General features: G+C 44.9%; 2 protein-coding genes across 3 annotated transcripts in view; both read left to right on the top strand.

The window, feature by feature from the left end:
* Positions 1-558: 558 nt before the first annotated feature.
* Positions 559-8,106, top strand: LOC117896907 (serine/arginine repetitive matrix protein 2). 2 transcript variants are annotated; one of them, XM_034805443.1, is made up of 7 exons: positions 559-930; positions 3,038-3,153; positions 3,220-3,334; positions 3,418-4,317; positions 4,403-6,333; positions 6,422-6,567; positions 6,643-8,106. In XM_034805443.1, the coding sequence occupies exons 2-7, from the start codon at positions 3,056-3,058 to the stop codon at positions 6,837-6,839; spliced, it is 3,387 nt and encodes a 1,128-aa protein (XP_034661334.1). In that variant the 5' UTR covers positions 559-930; positions 3,038-3,055; the 3' UTR covers positions 6,840-8,106. The 2 variants fall into 2 exon arrangements, with proteins under 2 accessions (XP_034661334.1, XP_034661335.1); XM_034805444.1 differs by having other exon boundaries at positions 3,027-3,153.
* A 4,732-nt stretch (positions 8,107-12,838) lies between these two features.
* LOC117896135 (serine/threonine-protein kinase 32A-like) overlaps positions 12,839-20,480 on the top strand; it is a 30,218-nt gene continuing 22,576 nt past the window's right edge. The window contains exon 1 of the mRNA XM_034804205.1: positions 12,839-12,948. The gene's annotated coding sequence lies outside the window, so the exon portion shown is untranslated. The remainder of the gene's footprint in view (positions 12,949-20,480) is intronic.

Genomic DNA, 20,480 nt, shown 5'->3' with positions numbered 1-20,480 from the left:
AGTGTTGACAATCGAGCTATTTTCCCACTAGTTTTAGAATTTCAATTGCCAAATGCTGGATGGATTGAAAAATAGTCGGTAGTGGGAGCTATAGTAACGTAATTTTACATTTTTTAAACGTCTGCCAACTTCAAGTATTTTTATTGCTTCGTTGAATTTTTATCTTTTGAAAAAAAAAAATAGTGGCTTTAAATGCAGCCGATGATGGGAAATGCTTATGCAATTATTGTCAATTAAGCAATAGTGAAAAACAAAGCAATTTGTGCCTGCCAAAATAGCCGAACATAAGTATTCGTCCTCCTCTTTTGCACAAAAGAATAAAATACTGTTTGTTGCGTCTGTCTCTGAAGGCCCTCATTATGTTTAAAACATATAGGGATCACTACAGACTTACATTCTGCCGCAGAAGACGATATGTTTGACGAACTTGATAATATCTCAAAAGTACTATTAATCAATAAAAATATCGTTTCCCTATCGTTGCTTTTTTTGGTCTTCTTTCTAGCTTTTTTCAAAGGATAGTGTAGCTTTTTTATGACCCGAAGAGTTGGCAACACTGCCCAACAGAATAACATTGCCGCGCTGCGAGGTCCACGTTCCACGTGAACATATTTTGAGCAATGTGATTCAGATAAACCGACCGTGAAATGAATTATAGTGGTGTTCGAATACTTTGAGAAATAAATTCGAATGAAAGTGACAGTGCAACATAACTTGAAATTGAAAAATCGAAAACGAATAACGTGAATTTAGGGACCTGTGCTCGCGTTGGTGCTGCAGACGCGGCGCTCAATGTGTGAGGTTAAAGCAGACAGCCAAACAGACGGCGACAACAAGCTATAAAAAACAACAATTTATACAGTTGACATAGGATTAGGATTAAATATCAAGAGTGAATAGGTGCCGGGCGCAAGCTGAAATATCCCAAAGGTAAAATTTGGCAACTGGAAACCACCTGAAAGCTGAACAGGCGCTCCAGCCTCGGAGTGGGGACTCCGGCGGGCCATACAAATTCGCAAGAATGTGATTGTCGGTGAATCCATTTCGCATTTCGTCTGTCACGTATTTACATCGAATGAAAACAGCTCTTTAAACAAAACGCGGCTGTTGTGTGTGAAGGTGTGCGGGTGAAATGGGAAATGCGATAGTGAAGTGTAGAAAAAAGTTTTCGGATTGATTGTTGTGTTGGAGCATAAAAAAGCACATGGCGTGGCGGCGGCATTTACCCATACATTCGTATGCGTGCGCACACACACCCACACGTGGTTCGTTGGCTCGCAACACATGTGAGGCGGCTTATCTTCTTCTTCCATCTGTCGCATGTGTGTGTGCGTGCGCATGTGTTTTGTTTTTGTTGTTAGCAGCCCGTGATTTAAGTTTGTGCAATGTGAGAGGGTAAAACTGTTGCTTTCTCCTGCTGTCAACATGCCACGCTGCTTTTTGTCGTTCCTCTTTGGGTCTCCCTTCGCTGCACTGCTGGCGTTGCCAACTTGTTGAGTCTAGCGCGCAAAATTTGAATTTGGTAATATCTATTTTTTTGATTGTTATTTATTCGCTACAGCGAAATGTGATGGTCGCCTGACGATGAGTCCGCATTGACCAGGTACTTCAGTTTATGTTGAAAAGGACTGAACTCAAAAAGAGTTGTTTGTCGAACGAACACCAAAAATAGAATGTGATATCTAATATCTAATTCTTACGCGAATTTAATTCTCGCGTTGAATGTAATTTGTAATGTATGTACATGAGAAGCTTATGAGTTTCTGTTCTTCTGATTTAGACGCAGCCCGCGTCGCTGCGCCAGCGTATTAATCTTTGAGTGCATTTTCTCGAAAATCTCTTCACGGTTCAGGTGCAATTGCTGCAATTCCTGCAACAGCTGCAACTGCTGCAACACTCCCTCCTCAGTAACCTTCGGGAGAAGCACGGACGACAGAAACCCCTTGGGCCTTCAAGTCAATTAGCTTTTGGGCCAACTGCTGTTCTGTGCCGCTGACAATAAAGTATCCGGTTTGATCAACTACCTTGATGTAGTCATCTGGACGGATGGATACGGATGTCAAGGCTTTCTCGGGCTTTTCACACTCTCTGTGAGATCAGCTGTGACAGAGCCAGAGTAATTAGTCCGAGGATTAGCCGCAGATAACTGTTTGGTCGACTCGGGCGTCTTCTTCGGCAGCCTTTCACTCGCCACTGGAGTCTTTCTGTAGATGAGCTCCACCAATTTATTAACCCGCATTTTCTTCTCTGTCTTGATTGGCACAATCCTTTTTATACCCGGTACTCGAAGAGAAAATAGGGTATATTGTATTTGTGGTGAATAACGGATGTTTGTAACGCACAGAAGGAAAGGTTTCCGACCCCATAAAGTACATATATTCTTGATCAGCATCAATAGCCGAGTCGATTGAGCCATGTCTGTCTGTCCGTGCGTCTGTCCGTCTTGTTGAGCGCCTGGATCTCAGAGACTATAAAAGCTAGAGCCACCAAATGTTGCATTCAGACTTCTGTATGCTGCTCACACTGTTACAAGTCTATTTCAAAAATGAGCCCCGCCCCTTAAAAGGTCGAAAACCTCTAAAAACTAAAATTGTGAAGATAAAAGAAAACTACAAACGCCACTCCGTAGGCAAGGACCATATTTAACAGATCATTTAACATTTAACAGATGGAGCTAAAGGAGCGTGTTGACGTGAGAAGTGATGTAGATGAAAGATGTAGAAAAAATGTAAAATCGAAAATAAAAAATTTAAAAAAAACCGTTAAGTTACAGATGTTCTACTTAGTACCGGGTATAAAAGTTGTGACGCGTAAGAAGCGTCTCACACGTCCCTTCTCGTTATTGTTTGGTCCAGCATGGCTAGCTTTTGTAGATGCTGGACATTACACTGTCTATTCCCTGCAGATGATGGCTCCCAGTAGCGTTCCAGTGGCGGTTATGTGTGTTCGCATAGGATGATAGACTGAATCGATTGAAACGAATTCTATGTACATGGATATAATTATCTACCAATAACGAATCTTATTCTCTCTGCAGCAAACCACTTGACACGCGATGGACTCCCGATTGTTGAATGTTTTTCACGAGGATCCCTTCGAGGGAAACTTTGCAAAGTATGAGACAGAGCCGAGCTTTTGGTCTCCCAACGATGAGTAAGTACCGAGTAGAGTATTGGAACTGGCGGTTCGCATTCTCATTTTATTCACACTCTATTTCAGCCTGCAGTTGACGGACACTCTGAACGGAATACTGCCCATTGAGCCCACAGACGCCCACTCCCTGCTGGGACACGAGGTCGACGGCGAGGTGGAGTTGCAGAGCAGTAAGAACCTGGTAGGTGATGGCAATGGCCCGAGAACTTGAGAAAAGTAACTGTTCAGGCAGGAGGCTAAATGTGTGTTCATCTGTTTGAATAGCTGATCTACAGCGATTTCGTGGAGCAGCAGCTAAGCGACCAGGAGGCTAACGTACTCAATGCCCAGGTCTATCAGGCCCTCACCGACGGCGAAGTGGAGGTGGCCTATGAACAGCACGAGCGTCATTTGAGCTCCGTGGTCCAATATAATTATCCAGACAGTGTAAGTCTTGGAGGAGGTCATATAGAAGAGGATGTGCAGAGTCAATGCAGCAACTCTACGTTCCGCACGCGCACAGACAGTTCCTCAATTGGCGACTATGAGTCCCACTCAAGCGACTACGACGAAGACGATGATCAGGAGGAGGAGGAGAACAAAGAGCAACCGATACTGGATTCAAGTCTACTCAAAGACGAAGTTAATGCATTGGACTACAGTGACCGCAAAGGTCGAACGCTGAGCACCAACACCATAGCCTCGGAAGCCGATGCCTTGGGGCTGAACATTGATGTGAATAACTTTGATCTAGCTGATTTTATCACCAAAGATGACTTTGCAGAGAACATAAGCGCCTACCGCGCGACAGAGTCCAAGAACAGAGTCCAAGAAACAGGTCCACAAACTCACCCTAAACTGGCATCAGTCGTTCCACCTTCTGCTCCATCAGGTGCTGTGGCTGTGCCTGCGGCTGGTGCTGGTGTTGTCGCTGCTGTTGTACGCAAACCTACAGTTGCATCCGCGAGGCAGCGCGAATCTGACGACGACGACGACTCGGACTCAATCATTGATGTGGAGACTATTGACGTGGTTGACGTGGATGAGAGCGTGTGGTCCACAGGCCAGCTGGAGAAAGGGGAGGCAGCAGCTGCCGAGGATTTGTGCTATGTGGACAATGTGAAGGCGGACCCCTCCTGGTCCCCGAAATTGCCCGCCAAGAAGCCAATGGTCATCAGTAAAGAGGTGAGTACGAGGAGTTAAGAGCTCGAGTGCATGCCGCGCCAAAAACATTACTTAAATGCTCTCTTGCTCTCCATCCAAAATTCAGCAACAGACAAAACTGGGGCCGATGGAGAACCAAGAAAATCCAGCTCGAGGAGCAACCATCGTGACCAAGCCCAAGACCACAAACAACATTTGCCTTGTGCCCAACAAGAAACAGTGCGACTTCCTCAAACGAAAAGTGGGTTCTGCCGCGTCCAAGTCCAATAAAGTAGCCTCGAAGAAAACTCAAGAGGGTACGAAATCTGCAGTCGGCAGCAAGCCACAGCCAGCCGCCATCACTGGGTTGGGCTTGGGAGGGAAGAATCTTGCGCTTCTCAAGCACGAACGGGAAGCTTCAGCATCAGGCGCGCCTGTAGCACCAGCAAAAGGTACTACGCCATCGACTCAGGCGCCCAAGCGAAAACTTAATCTGGAAGAGTACAAGCAGCGTCGCTGTGGCGGCGGCAGTACCATCATCCCAAAAGCCAGCCCGAAGGCTAAGCCCACGCCTCCCAAACAGCCCAAGTTGGCTCACCAAAGCTCCTCCCCAGCGGCCGCATTGAGCGCGCTGAAACCAATGACAGTTTCAACAACATCAAACCACCAGCAGAAGACAGCGGCCATAGTCAAGATTGTCAACAGTCTCAAGTGTCCGCCCATTAAGGAAGGCACAGCGGCAGCACTGCCCATGGATCCGATTACTGTGGCGAAGAACAAGGTGCTCCGAATGCTGGAGATGAAGCGGGCCCAGCAGCTGAAGATTATCGATTCGCGTGTCTCGGCTAAGGTGCCGCGCGTGACGAAGCTGCCGCCGCTCAAAGACATTGTCAAGGACACGTACCGCGTGGAATTGGAGGAGGAGAGCTGCGATTCGACAGCAACAGCAACACTAACGACGCCCAACAAGGAAAAACTACGTCCCGATCTGGACGCATTGATTATTGTGTCTGCCAGCTGCAACACGGACATAACGATACCTCCGAACCAGCTGAGCAAGGCCTCGCCCCGTTCGTTGCTCAAATCATCGGTCCTTCTGTACAACATCTCCAACGGCAAGGACCCGAACAAGAACATAAGCAACTCCCTTATAGCCAGCATACAGAGCGAGGTGGTGAGACAGACGAGTAGCACGGCCATGGCCACGTTGCTGCCGAAGAGCAATGCTGATAGCATTGATGGCAACCGGGTAAAACTCTCGTGTGTGGCTGAGAAGAACACGCCGCATGGCGAGGATATGGTCATCATGCATCTGCCCAAGAATCGCGAGCGCAAGACTCTTGTCAGCATGGCGACCCAGACCGATCTGCAACCCGAATTTCCCCTGCTGGTGCTGCCCGCTAGCACGCGGCAGTCGCGCGAGCGATCACGGCGCCACTACCGCAAGCGTCGAGCGCCAGGCTCGAATGAATCTAGTTCCACGAGTGGATCTTCTTCGGATTGCAGCACCCTGGCCTCGTACAGATCTAGGTCTCGGTCACGTTCCCGCTCCCACTCAACAGAGCGGCTGCGCAGCCTGGATGCAACGGCTACGTGCGGAGGCAGCAGTATTGGCAACGGCGGCTATTCCTCGCGCAGCACACACCGCCACCGCAGCTCGGTTAGTTCCTCATCGTACTCGGAGGCGGGCAAATATGAGCGCCGACAGCGTCGCACCAGCTACAACAAGCGACGCTCAAAAAACCAGCAGCCAAACCGGCAGGCCGTCTATTCTAGTTCAGGATCCGAAATCAGCGATCGTGAGCGCAGCCGTAGTAGAAGTCCGCAGCGTCCCTTGCGGCGTTCCCGTTCCCGCTCACAATCTGAGGCGCGCTTCGAAAACAGCAACAACAATAGACGGGGATTTGTGGATCGGAACGTATCGCAACCCGCGGTGGAGGAGCGCCGCATTGTATATGTGGGTCGTATTGAGCAAGAGACCACCAAAGAGCTGCTACGCCAAAAGTTTTTGGCCTATGGCAGCATTAAGCAGATAACAATCCACTACAAGGAGAACGGGTAAGAGGAGAGGAGAGAATGGAGAGTAGAGAGTAGTACTCAGCCAAACAGAAGTGCATTTAAAATTGAATGATGCTCTTTGTTTCAGCATGAAGTATGGCTTTGTGACGTACGAACGAGCGCAGGACGCTTTCACGGCGATCGACACTAGCCCAAGGGATCCACAGATCAACATGTATGATATTAGCTTTGGCGGAAGACGCGCCTTCTGTCGTGCCTCGTATGCCGATTTGGGTGAGTGCCTCAAACGAGTCTCTAGCTATAGTTAAAGTACTTTTCACTGACTGCCTTAACCTTTGCACTTGGCAGATAATGCTGGCATCAACAACTACCACTCATATGTGTTTCCCAAGGAAGCACCAGCCCCAAAGGCGCAGGAGGACTCCTTTGAGGCATTGTTGCTGAAAGTAAAGGCAAAACTGAATGCTGGCAAGCCAGAGACAATAGCACCTGCCACTTCAGTGGCAGCACCAGCTGCTCCGGAGCAAGATCACAGTCAGATTTGACCTCTTTACTCCCCCACAGGCACAGTTCTTCGTATTTTTACTTTACTTTTTTACTCTATCCTGAAGGTGATATGTGTCGCAAGCATCCCTTCCTATCCTTACCTTTAGACCCAAATCCCAATCGTTTCCAGCTCTGAACTGAAAGCCTTATTATCATTTCAAACTATTTCGATATCGTACATTAATTGACAGCTGAGCTATGGCGTTGCAAGCAACGAGACTATTACACAATACATATATACTAGGACAATCCTGAGAAGACCGAGTTGAGTGGAAACTATTTCAAATACAAATGAGAGCCAGATATTGGAACGAGAATGGAATTGTGATAGCCGCACATAAAGTGCACACAAAGTCATTTATTGCAGATAAGTAGCAGATAAATTCGGAGAAGATTCAGACTACATAGAATCAGAAAAGCCTTGTAACAATCCATCTATCCACCCGTATACACCTATACTGAACACTGAACTAAAGTAAACACGTCTAAGCAAAAGAGAGCAGAGACCAGAAACGCAGAGACAGCGCTAGAAATACGCTACACCACCGTTCGTTGAAATTTAAAATATAATATATGTATGTACAGCGATCATATACATATATAGTTGAGAGAGCAAGGAACGCGCATGCTGCATGCGACGGCCACGAATTAAACTGTTGATAACTAAACTTTGATATTAGTTTGTTAAGAGAATATTTTGTATGTACGTTTAATTTACTCGATGTCCTTTGAATAGCCACCAGAATAGATACAACCAGAACCACACAACACACAAACGCTGCACTAAACCAATTTTTCCGAGATGTAAACTCTGCAAGCACGCAATCCACAAAAGCAAGACCGAAATCAAAACGTAATTCGTTTAAGCAAACAAATCTTAACAAAGCAGGGAAATGATTGCATTTTTTACATTTGAATTCCAATAAAAATGAAATCTTGTCTCTGTGGCAAGGCATGTCAGCATGAACTGACTGGATCTGACCGCCCAGGGACCCATTGAAGAATGCCTATTGTAATTTGTAAGATTGAACAATGTTTCATGTTTCGTGGGTTTTATTTAATTTCAACTCATTAAACAGATGCATTTCTGTTAAGAAACTCGTTCAAAGATGCACTGATGTACTGTGTACTTAACCTAAGTCACAACAAATCGTATTCGTACGAGTAGCTAAGTAGAGACCACAATATGTTCTTTAAGTTCTTTTGTACAATTCTCCTTTTTGTAGATTAATAAATGCTTGCTAGTTTCAGCAAAATGAATTGAAATCAAACCGCCCTTTCTGGTTTGTGAGGAAGAGAGAAACCACTTGAAGTTTTCTGTTAACTTCCACATTTAATTGCACTTCAAATGACAAAGAAATGGAGACTTCACCCAGTCTCTCAGCACCGTCAGTGACTGTAATTTCTACCAGCGAGTCGGACATTATCACGAGCTGATAATTACGTTGTGTCACTGCCAATCGCACCGCTGTCCACTGGAGTGTGGATACCCGTCTTGATTTCCATCATTATTGTAGCCATTAATGTCGAATTGTTTCGCCATTAGGCTTGTGGCTGTATTTTTATTCCCGGTACTCCATGGGTATATTTGCAAGATTTGATACATATTTTACATACATATGTATATATACTTATAATATATCTAATTTATAATACATACAATGTATACCCAAAACCTTTGTGGTTTAAGCGTACCGTATGCAAAATATTAAGCTTTGAAAAGCAAAAATGTGGATTTTTGTGCGGCAATTTTTAAAAATTTGGACTTTAAAAAAAATCGAAAAACATTTATATCCTGGGTCCCCTTATTTGTTGTGAATAGGTGAATTGATTCAGCGTCGTTTAAGTTATTGCTAATCTAAATCTATGGAGAGACGGCTGAGCTTAAATTGTTCAACTAACCCTACTCAAACAGATGTAATGTGAAACGAGAAGGGACGTTTGAGACGCTTCTTACGCGTCACAACTTTTATACCCGGTACTAAGTCAGTGTAGAGCCACCAAATTTTGCATCCAGACTTTTTTATGCTCACACTGTTACAAGTGTATTTAAAAAAACGAGAAGGGACGTGTGAGACGCATCTTACGCGTCACAACTTTTATTCCCGGCACTTAGTCAGTGTACCTGAACCATATTGTTTTTTTTTTTCGAATTTTACATTTGACATTTTAAATTTTTTCTACACCTGTCATCTACATCTACATCTACATAACTTCTCACGCCAACACGCTATTTTCGCTCGCCCTCCTTCCCTAGAGCCTCACACTACAGATCCACGTCAGAGGCAGAGCCGCGGCAGAGGCAGCGGTCAGCGGCAGCTACAGAAGCAGAGTGTGGATGAGAATGTGAAAAAAAAACAAAAACTGCTGGACAGGGTGGGTTTAGCCACTGCAAATTAATTTATCCATTGTGGCTATAATAATAGTCCAATCGGATCATAATTTTGTGAACTGATAGATATGGTCATTCCCTACAGAATGGCGGTTTTAGTTTTCTGTGAATTGTGAATACCGCAGATTTTCCCGATTTGTGGTGGCGGAAGGGGGCGGTGTAAAATTTTGAAACCGCTTCTGACCACAACTGCTACTAAGCACTAATTCAGATGAAACGAGAAGGGACGTGTGAGACGCTTCTTACGCGTCACAACTTTTATACCCGGCACTCAGTACTTCTGCACTTTTGCGGTTATTTGTCAAATTTTACATTTTTTCTTCATCTGTCATCTACATCAACAACACTGCTCACGCCAACACGCTCCTTTAGCTCGCCACCCTCCCCTAAAGACACACACTGCAGAGTCGCGGCAGAGGCAGAGGCAAAAACGTGTCAGGGGGAGAGGCCATAAACAGCGCGAAGCAGAGTGTGAATGCTGCGGGACGGGGTGGGTTTGGCCACTGCAAATTAATTTCTTCATTGTGGCTATAATAATGATCCAATCGTATCCCAATTTGGTGATCTGATAGATATGGTCATTCCCTACGGAATGGCGTTTTTAGTTTTCTGCTATCAAAATTGTAGATTTGGGAGGTTTGAGCATACAGAAGTCTGGATGCAAAATTTGGTGGCTCTAGCTCTTATAGTCTCTGAGATCCAGGCGCTCAACAAGACGGACGGACAGACGGACAGACAGACAGACAGACATAGACTCGGCTATTGATGCTGATCAAGAATATATATACTTTATGGGGTCGGAAACGTTTCCTTCTGTGCGTTACATACAACCGTTATTCGCACAAATACAATATACCCTATTTACTCTTCGAGTACCGGGTATAATTATCAGACATAACAGACAGAAATACACAACTCTCGGCGGGTTTTTAGGATATTGTTGTTTTTTCAAGCTAAAAGAATTTGCTGGTGATACTTTTCATCCATGAGACAACAGTAACCGACCCAGACACGCAGAGATAGAGCAGAAAAACCATTCAAATACAGAATGATGCTTTCCCCACATTCAGCCCAGACATTAAGTGCCCGTCCCTACGCTTTCAGAGTCCGTACTGTCCGGTCTTTTGGCCTTCCTACTGTGCCTCACGGTGAACGCGATGAATATTTATATTGTTTTTTTCTGTCTACCAGTTTGACTAAAGCAACAAATGCAGTGCAATAAACGAATTTTATTTACCGGCCACGTATGTACATTTGTCTTGTACAATGCACATGAGAAGTGTACGACAATCAAAATACACGACTAGATGTGCATCCAGATGTGTGTGTGTTTTTTATACCCGCTACTCGAAGAGTAAATAGGGTATATTGTATTTGTGCACAAAGTGAATGTATGTAACGCACAGAAGGAAACGTTTCCGACCCCATAAAGTATATATATTCTTGATCAGCATCAATAGCCGAGTCGATTGAGCCATATCTGTCTGTCCGTCTGTCCGTCCGTCCGTCTTGTTTGTCGGCTAGTTCTCTAAGAGCTAGAGCCACCAAATTTTGGCACCAGACTGCTGTATGCTCACACTGAAACCAGTGTATTTTAAAAATGAGCCCCGCCCCCTTCCGCCCCCGTAAAATGGCGAAAACCTCCCAAATCTACAATTTTGAAGATAACAGAAAACTAAAAACGCCATTCCGTAGGGAATGACCATATCTATCAGATCACCAAATTGGGATCCGATTGGATAATTATTATAGCCACAATGAAGAAATTAATTTTCAGTGGCCAAACCCACCCGGTCCCGCAGCTTATAGCAGCACACTCTGCTTCGCGCAGTTTATGGCCTCTGCCCCATGACACTTCTCTGCCGCTGCCTCTGCCGCTGCCTCTGCCGATGCCTCTGCCGATGCCTCTGCCCTGACTCTGCAGTGTGTTTTTCTAGGGGAGGGTGGCGAGCTAAAGGAGCGTGTTGGCGTGAGTAGTGTTGTTGATGTAGATGACAGATGAAGAAACAATGTAAAATTTGACAAATAACCGCTAAGTTGCAGATGTAGTACTGAGTGCCGGGTATAAAAGATGTGACGCGTAAGAAGCGTCTCACACGTCCCTTCTCGTTTTTTGTTTGTTTGTTGTTTGTTTGTATCTATCAGATCAACAAATTGGGATCCAATTGGATCATTATTATAGCCACAATGAAGAAATTAATTTGCAGTGGCCAAACCCACCCCGTCCCGCAGCTTATATTTGTTTTTTGCACATTCTCTCATTCACAATCTGCTTCGCGCAGTGCTTGCGGCCGCTGCCTCTGACACGTCTCTGCCTCTGTCTCTGCCGCGTCGCTGCCCTGACTCTGCAGTGTGTTGCTCTAGGGAAGGGGGGCGAGCTAACGGAGCGTGTTGGCGTGAGTAGTGTTGTTGATGTAGATGACAGATGAAAAAAAATGTTAAATTTGACAAATAACCGCTAAGTTGCAGATGTAGTACTGAGTGCCGGGTATAAAAGTTGTGACGCGTAAGAAGCGTCTCACACGTCCCTTCTCGTTATAGTTAGAAATAGTTTTATCTTCAAATTTTTAGATTTGGGAGGTTTTCGGCTTTTTGCGGGGGAAGAAGGGGGCGGGGCTCATTTTTGAAATACACTTGCAACAGTGTGAGCATACAGATGTCAGGATGCAAAATTTTGTGGATCTAGCTTTTATAGTCTCTGAGATCCAGGCGCTCAACAAGACGGACGGAGGGACGGAAAGACGGACAGACGGACGGACAGGCAGACATGGCTCGGCTGTTGATGCTGATCAAGAATATATATACTTTGTGGGGGAATATATATACTTTACACTTCGAGTACCGGTATATATTACTACTTGGAGTAATGTCCAGCCACCGAGCATAATAAATCTCACTAAAACAGATCTGAACGTGTGACGTGTGACTTAAGAACTTGGATATTAAATTGGGCATAAATATTTTTGGATTTATCCCCCATTGATTAAGAGGCCCACAATTGGGTGGTAAATGCTGTCCGGAAAGCAACGAATTTGTACCAGCAAAATTTCGATATGGATTTTTGGGGATCCTTTCCTGCTTACGAACACCCAAATCGTTTTTACGGCAAATGGCAATTGGCTGTTTCAACAAGTTAGCAGTCGTACAAGTGCAAGCTGCCTCCTCGGGACAGAAGGGAAACGCATCCATGCCATCCCACCTACATATGTATGTATGAATGTACAGACGTATGTACATATGTACATATGATGAGCGCCAGCCAATATTCCTGCAAGTATTGAAGCCGCTCTTTGACTGCCACTGCGACTGCGCCTGGCACCGACACCGGCAGTGGCACCGTCGAAAAAAAGGCCTTACGACTCTGAGCCAAATAATATTCAGTTCGTTTTTATCCTCTCAAGGCGCGGGTGCTACACACGACGAAGATTCGGGCGGATCAAGCGAACGAATACCAAAAGGCGTAATATCCGGAAACGAGACGCGAGAGCGGTTTGGGTGTATGTTGGTACTATTGTCGGGACGGTATCGGGTGTTGGCAGGAGTCGTCTGCCTCTGCCGTTCGCATGTGGCAAACCTTGGCGCCAGTCGGCATTGTGCATATAAATATCACGTATTCGCATAAACATCCTCGACAGTGGAGGAAGTGGTGTGGGGCGGAGATGCTCCCATCGCATGATAAATTCACTTAACTAACCCTTCGCAGACACCTTCAAACGGTAAGACCAGGCCAGACCCAGTACCCGGGCATGACAGATTGATGCACGGGTTAAATGGGACTTACCTTAACCAGCACTAATTAAATCCACTTGTTCGGTGCCATGAAATCTGATAACTCGTTTGCATTTTTATATATATAAGCAAACTCTGCCCACATCTGGTGTTTCAGCATTTGTGCAGCCAGTGAATGGAGCATTAATCAAGCCAGTCAGAATCGCCGATATGCTGCCCAGAAAGGGCTTCCCAAACCTGTGCATGGATTGTGGGCTCGGGCCTGATGGATGCGTGCCATTAGTTAAAAGTGGACAAAAAACCTGGCAGCACTGGGCGCAGTCGCCTCGAAGGTGGAGAAGGATAAGTGGTGGCGGGTATGCATGGCTTAGGGCTACGGCTAAGCGGCTATTTGCGGGTCCGAAGGAGCGGTATGAAATAAAATGGAAAACTCATTTCCCGTCGCCAGGCATATGGCTTGTATGGGCTGCGATTTTCTATTGGCTTAGCCCTAAACAGGATATTGTTTTTGCTCAAGGGAAATGAGCATTTCGGCAGGATTTGTTCGGCGGTTAAAAGAGGTCCCGATGAGCCAGGGCTTTTGATGTTTAGCCATGCAAGGCAAAGCGCCGCCCCAATTTGTACCGCTTGCTTCAGGCAGCTTAATTAGGTTCCTAAATAGCTATGAAATTCTGGTGGCACTGAACTTGGGCGCAGTTGGGGAGCGAACAGTACACGGAAAGGGCTCTTGGACATACATATGTATGTACATACATACATGCGCTTCACCGCGCACGTGACCATCAGCAAAGAACGTGTCCGCGGACCAAGTTGGGCAATCGTTCGCCGTCAGCCGCCTTTGGACATCCAACACGGAGCGACGCCACGTAGCGAATGCTTTATGACAAATATTTATATTGAATTTGATTGGTTTCTATGACGCTTTCTGATTTTCTGATAGGCCACGTCGCCGAGCCCTGTCCAGACGCACTCTGGGTCTGTCCTCAACCCTACTTTGGCACGCATACGGTTTTTGGTTTTTGAACCGAATCGAGCCTGAAAAGTTCCTGGCTGGGGTAATGGACGGGGACCTGGGACCGCGTCAAAGTGTTGACAAGTTAATTGCCTGCATTTTTAAATTCAATAGATTCATACTTACATATGTATGTACATGCCATGGCCTATACAATGGAAGGTGGCCATGGAGGGAAACATTAATTTGAATTTGGGATTTTTGGGTAAATATTTGCCGGCACTTTGCCCGAACCAATATTGTCCCGTGCAGTACGGTTCTTCCGAATGACGAAACACTAGTTTTGTTCTTTCTGCTTCAAATAACAATAAAATCATTTTGAAAAGCTGAAAATGGTTTTCATTCGACGGAAACAAATTAAAGTGCGATGTCAGCCGCGGGATTGATAGTCCCTGGAACCCTTAAGGGGTCCAGTGGTTGTCGGCTCTGTAGCTCAACTGTTGCATATTGTATGTACTTCTCAGCTACTCTAAATATCCCATGTCCCCTCTAATTAGCATACAGCGGCTACCCCTACAGCTGCTCAGTCAGCTCCAACCACGAATGAGGAAAGAGTTGGCGACGACTCAGTAATTAGTCACATCCATCACACGCTTTGATGAGCTCGTTCTGAATATAGATATATGTATGTATGTACATAGGTTGGTTGCCTATCCGGGAGTCTCCGAAATCCAGATCCGCGCAGGAGCTGGTCTCGTGGTCTTGTATTTTGCAACCATGCAGGGGCAGAAGGAACAGGCACTCCTTCTCTAGACGGGACTTCTTGATCCGCTTGAGTCGCTGAACTGTCTATGGCACCACCTCTATCCAGGTCGTCCCCTTCGTTATCGTCCTTGTCCTCGTCGAAGTCGTCCTGCTGTTGGGTGGTGCTGGAGATCAGTTGCCACTCTGCCCAGAAAAATTTCGGAGTCTGGGAGCCTGGACGTGTTGCACGTATGGGAAGTGATATGGACGTAGATGACAAATGTAGTGATCGACTGTATGGATGTAGTGAAAATATAATTGTTTTGCTTCTCATGCTATGCTCTCTCCCTCTCCGCAGGCCTTGCGCCGTTGTCGAATGTTGAACATGTTTCAAATATTATTATTATTCCGATTATTCGATATAGGCCGATTATTCTTTACCTTCTTTACGGTGTGGAATCGTTGAATCAGTCAAGCAAATTGTACATTGACAATTCAGAATAAAGCAGAAATTTGCTAAGAAGCTGAAGCAGGAACAGATCTGTTCCTCAATGGGTTCAATCAGGGCTGATCGTCTAGTACATCTGTGCAGTCTCTTCTAAAAGCTTTCTGGCTATCATTCTGCGCATACGATGCATACGTCTCAATCACATCCACAGTTTGTCTCTCCATTACCTCCATTACATGCGATATCTTTGAGTATTATGTGATTTGAGCCATTTCAATGATTGGAATTTAATATGATTAAGGTGTTTATCATTTCCAGATTGTCCGTGGGCATTAAAGTTGAAAGTTGTGTCTTGTGTGTGTGTAGGCCAAAAACGGTTCTGCCATGACATATCCACACACTCAAGTCCGCGCCGGGGCTCTTTGATATCTATTGGCGTTTGTGTAACCTTGATAACACATTCAAGTTTTCCGTTTTTACATTCTGGGTCTCCGTGCACTGGGGTGTGAGAGGGCGGTATGTTGCGCAGAAGGACGGGACCCGAACCAAAAGACCCTTCCGTTCTCCTGTCCCATTGTTCAACTAAACGAAACGTAAATATTATTTTCAGTTTGTTTGCCTTTCGCCATCGACTTAAGCCAGGGCTCTGAGCTATTGACTGCTGGCTTCCAAACACTTGTTTGCCTAGGCCAAAAGGCAAAGCGATGGGTCTGTTTACCCCATTCGATTGCCATCTTATGCTCAGCTTCAGCTCTGCTTTAGGGCACAGCCAAGGCCAAGGCCAGGCCACTGACATATGTACATGTGTATTCGGGGTTCCGTATTCGCACCCAGAAAGTCAATCCGTACCACCTCGTTTTAGTGCATCAATTAGAGTCACTTTTTTACAATACTCTGACTAGCATCGTTCTGTTGCTGTTGCCTATCCTTGGGCGCTCAACTAAGATATGTTGAAGTCAAAATGGTCAGCACACAGTACTCGGCTGAGTATTGAGTGGAACAGCTTGAACTTGCTCAATCGAAAACGGCAAGTTCGTAAGCCAGTTGGCAGCATAAATAATGAAAACTTTAAGCCCGCAAAGTCTGCTACTTGGCATTGCCCAGAGCTTAACAAAGTTTTGTGTGTTTGCCTCTACCCGTTGCCGGTCCGGTTGCCGTTGACGCTCCCTCCCGTCCACTAACCACTCGGAATTGCACTTTTTCTCCGGTTTTGTTGACTCTGGGAAAATTGCTTTCGAGTGCAGCTCTTTGTCCTCCTCTGTGATCTTCTTTTGTGCTCTTCTTTACTGCGCCCGGTGACCGTGAAGCCAAAGTGAACGGCCACTGCACACGGAACTGGCACAATGGAAGAGACATGCAACAGTTTACTATCAGCTTTAATAACATTATTGGCTCTGCCATGAGTGAGTATGGCAAAGCGTTTTCCGGCCGCACTCCTTCAAATGCGAGCCCACTTACCATGATCCTCTGCCGGCATTTCCTTGTCCGACGGACGGCTTATTACCCCTTTACAACTACTAAGCGGCCAGCAATAAGACAAGCAGACAAGAGGGCAGGTCAGAGCCTGGAGCAAAAAGGGATGCAGAATGATTTCAGAAAAAAAATCGGATTAAGTCTTTGTGGGTGCTCCTGAGCTGTGCAAATGTTTCTTTATTTTTATACCCGGTACACGAAGAGTAAATAGGGTCTATGGTATTTGCGGTGGAAAGTAGATGGTGGATTTGTGTATCGCACATAAGGAAAGCATATTCCTTATCAGCATCAATAGCCGTGTCTGTCTTTCCGTCAGTCTGGCCGTCTGTCCGTCCGTCTTGATGAGCGCCTGCATATCAGAGACTATAATAGCTGGAGGCACCAAAAGTGGCAAACAGATGGCTGGGATATCGCACTGTTACAAGAATATTTCGAAAAATCTCGGCCCGCCTCCTTCCGCCCGTACGAAGGTCGAAAGTCTGCGCTATCCAAAATTTGAGAGAGAAAATATAAAAGTGTAAATGCAATTCCGTAGGGAATGACCATATTTATCAGATCACTGAATTTTGATTAGATTGGATCATTATTATAGCCATAATGATACAATTAATTTGCAGCGGCTACCCCGACCCAGTCAAGCAGCTTTACTTATGCTTGTTCTTTGTTGCTCATTCTTTCTCGCTAGCACACTTTGCATCATACAGTGTGCATCACTGGGGGAGGGTGGTTAGCTAAAAAGAAGTGATGTAGATGACAGAAGTAGACAAAATGTAAAACTCTAAAAAAAAAACCACTAAGACACAGATATGTATATGTACATATGTACATATGTACTGCCGGGTATAAAAGTAGTGACGCGTACGAAGCGTCTCACAAACGTTCCCACTCGTTAGAAATACATTTTCTTACGGAATGTGATAAAGGAGCTTTTCAGCATTTGTTCTCAACATAGTAATTGAAACTCTCAGAAAATGTATATAGCTAAAATGTGTGCATTCATCAACGGACTCTGTTCACTTCTTCGAAATGTTGTAGCTTCTTTACTCAATTTTGTAGTTATGAGAGACAAAAGAAATTTGACCATTCGAGGCACCTGAGAATAACTAAATTGTATACTTCGAAGCTGGAAGGCGAGCAGAGTAGCTTCCCGTCGGTCACGTACATGGTCATTCGATTGCCTGCTCCCGAAATCCACCCACGGTAAATTGCTGTTGGGCGCTGTTGGCCAGAAGCAAACAAACCTCTTTTATGGCGCGGTTGTTATTATGTTATCACCCAGAGGCCACATTGAAGGAGGCTGTGAGGAGGTGATGGTTCTTGGAGCGAGGTGCCAAGGCTTATCATAACATATGCAATAATAATCCCCCGCCGGACGACATCAGGTTTGATAATAAAGGCGAATTGCGACCACGGAATTGCCCAGCGGGTGAATACCATCTGTCTGGCTGTCTGCCTCCCTTAGCAGAGTAGCCTTCAAAAGTTTATTGTTTTGTCCGACCCACATTCACACCCACACATGCGAGCCTGCATTGTCCATGAGGACCCAGTGATTGGCATTTATGACTCATGCTTGTCTAGCAGGCCCATTAGGGGCAATTATTGATGGTGGCCCAGAAATGCCTACAGAAACTGAGACCAACAGAAGCTTTGGGCACACAGGACATGAAACACGGGACGGAAGCGGTAGCGAAAAAGCTTGAATTGATTACTTGTTAAGCATAATTGCAGGATTCAAGTTTTATTTAACGGGAAATAGATAGATTAAACGGTGATAGTAAAATTACACTTAATTGAAGAGGATCGAAATGCTCATATGAACGTTTGTGTGTGCTCTTTTAACACCCGGTACTTGAAGAATAAATAGAGTATATTGTAATTGTGCTCGAAAGGAGATCTCTGTAACACACAGAAGGCAACGTGTTCGACCCCATAAATTATATACATATATTCTTGATCAGCATCAATTGACGTATCAATATAGCCATGTCTGTCTGTCTGTCCATTTTCCGTCCGTCTTGTCTGACGCCTGTTTCTCAGAGACTATAAAAGCTACAGCAACAACATTTTGCATCCATATTGCTGTGATTTCACACAAGTGTATTTCTAAATTTTGCCCCGCGCCCTTCTGACCCGAAAAGGGCAAAAGTCTCTCACAATTTTAAGAATAGAAGAAAACTAAAAAAGATGTACCTTAGAGAATGGCCATGTCTATCAGATCTCCCAATTCAGATTGGATCAGAAGAAATACAATTGCAGTGGCCTCTCCCCACACCTTCCAGCAGCCTTGCTTATGCATGATTATTGTTGTCATTCTTTTTCGCTCGCACACTCTGCCTCATGCAGTGTGCTGCTCTGGGGGAGGGTGAAGAACTAAAAGGGCATGTTGGTGTGAGAAGGTGTAGAAGATGTAGATGCCAGACGCAGAAAAAATGTAAAATTCGAAAAAATTATAGTTCATAAGTAAATAAGTAAGTATATACTGTCTGAGTACCTGGTATACAAGTTATAACACGTACAAAGCTTCTCACGTTCCTACTCGTAGTTTTAGTACAAATGTAAATAGTTTTAAACGCATACAATAGCGAGACAGAATTGTAATTGCCGCAGCGACTATCACAGTCGCATTGGGGAAAAGTCATTAATCGGATTTTCATCCAAATCCCATTAAATACATTTACATATGTATAATCCCATACGGATGAGCGGATGTGGGCGAGATGCCAACCCAATGCATGCACAGAGCTTTTTATGTTGAGTTGGGTTCGGGTTGGATCTGACATTTTATTCTCTGCAGAAACACAACGGTGATCCGGGGCAACAGAATTGAGTTTGACAGAGAAAAATAAAAACAAAGGTTTTCAATGCAATAATAGAGTGCGAATGGAACCAAAAAGTATGATTAATGGCTTGTTCGCTAATTAAGCGACGGCCAGCTCTGAGCAACCGCCAAAATGAACCCAGTTGGCAAAAGTTTACACCACCGAGCAAGAGCAGACACAAGTCCAGGGGAAAAAGCTGTTACCAGCTATGTCTTCATTTCTACGAATACGGACACGCTCATACCCGTAACCTAAGCTTTAATTATGTACCTATATATGTATGTACATATGTATGTATGCCATGTATACATAATTAGTAAAGAAACTTTGTTTTAAAAAAGTTTAAGTTGTTCATTCGCCCTGTTGGTCAAAGAAGAAAAGTTGCCTGAAAGGCGGAAACTATCTGAAAACTGCACTGTTCTCGTTGACTCACCTAGCAAAGAGGCAGGAATGCTATTATCCGGGTCGACCGAAGATTTGGATCGGCGTCAAAATCCGACGGCACCTTTGCATCTACCGTCGTTTTGCTTCTCTGGAATCATTCACTGGCAAAATGGTCCAGAAAAACACTACTTTCTTTATTGAACTTTAGTTTAAAAATATTCCAAAATAATACATTTGGTTTCGTAACATGCTCCATCGCAGTGAGAGGAATGAAGACGACAACAATTTCAATACAATTTGCTATGAATTACAGCTGGAAAAATACAAAGATAATAACAGTGGCCACTGCATAGAAACTTGAGATTTAATGTTTATTTATGCAGATCGAAGGCAGCATCCTGCATGTGAATTGAAGATCATTTCCAGGTAGCCAGGTGGGGATACAGATAGTTGGACAGTAAGTACCACAATACAACGCTCGTATGCCCTGGACCTCCTCGAGCAGCGACTCAGGAGAACGAACTGTCGCAAATTACTTTGCTTTGCTGGCCAAATGAGCCACACAAAATCCTTGGTCGGGACATCCGTTTGTATCCGTCTGTATGTTTGGACATCTGTGCGGCTGGGTTAGCAAAAAAATAAAATCAAATACTTTGTACCAAATACCTAACTTTTGGTTTTGGATCTTGCAGACTCTTG

This window comes from Drosophila subobscura, chromosome O, assembly GCF_008121235.1.
Source record: "Drosophila subobscura isolate 14011-0131.10 chromosome O, UCBerk_Dsub_1.0, whole genome shotgun sequence".
Classification (NCBI taxonomy): Eukaryota; Metazoa; Arthropoda; class Insecta; order Diptera; family Drosophilidae; genus Drosophila; species Drosophila subobscura.
Note: the sequence above shows the minus strand (reverse complement) of the source record. Positions and strands in the feature narration are given on the sequence as shown.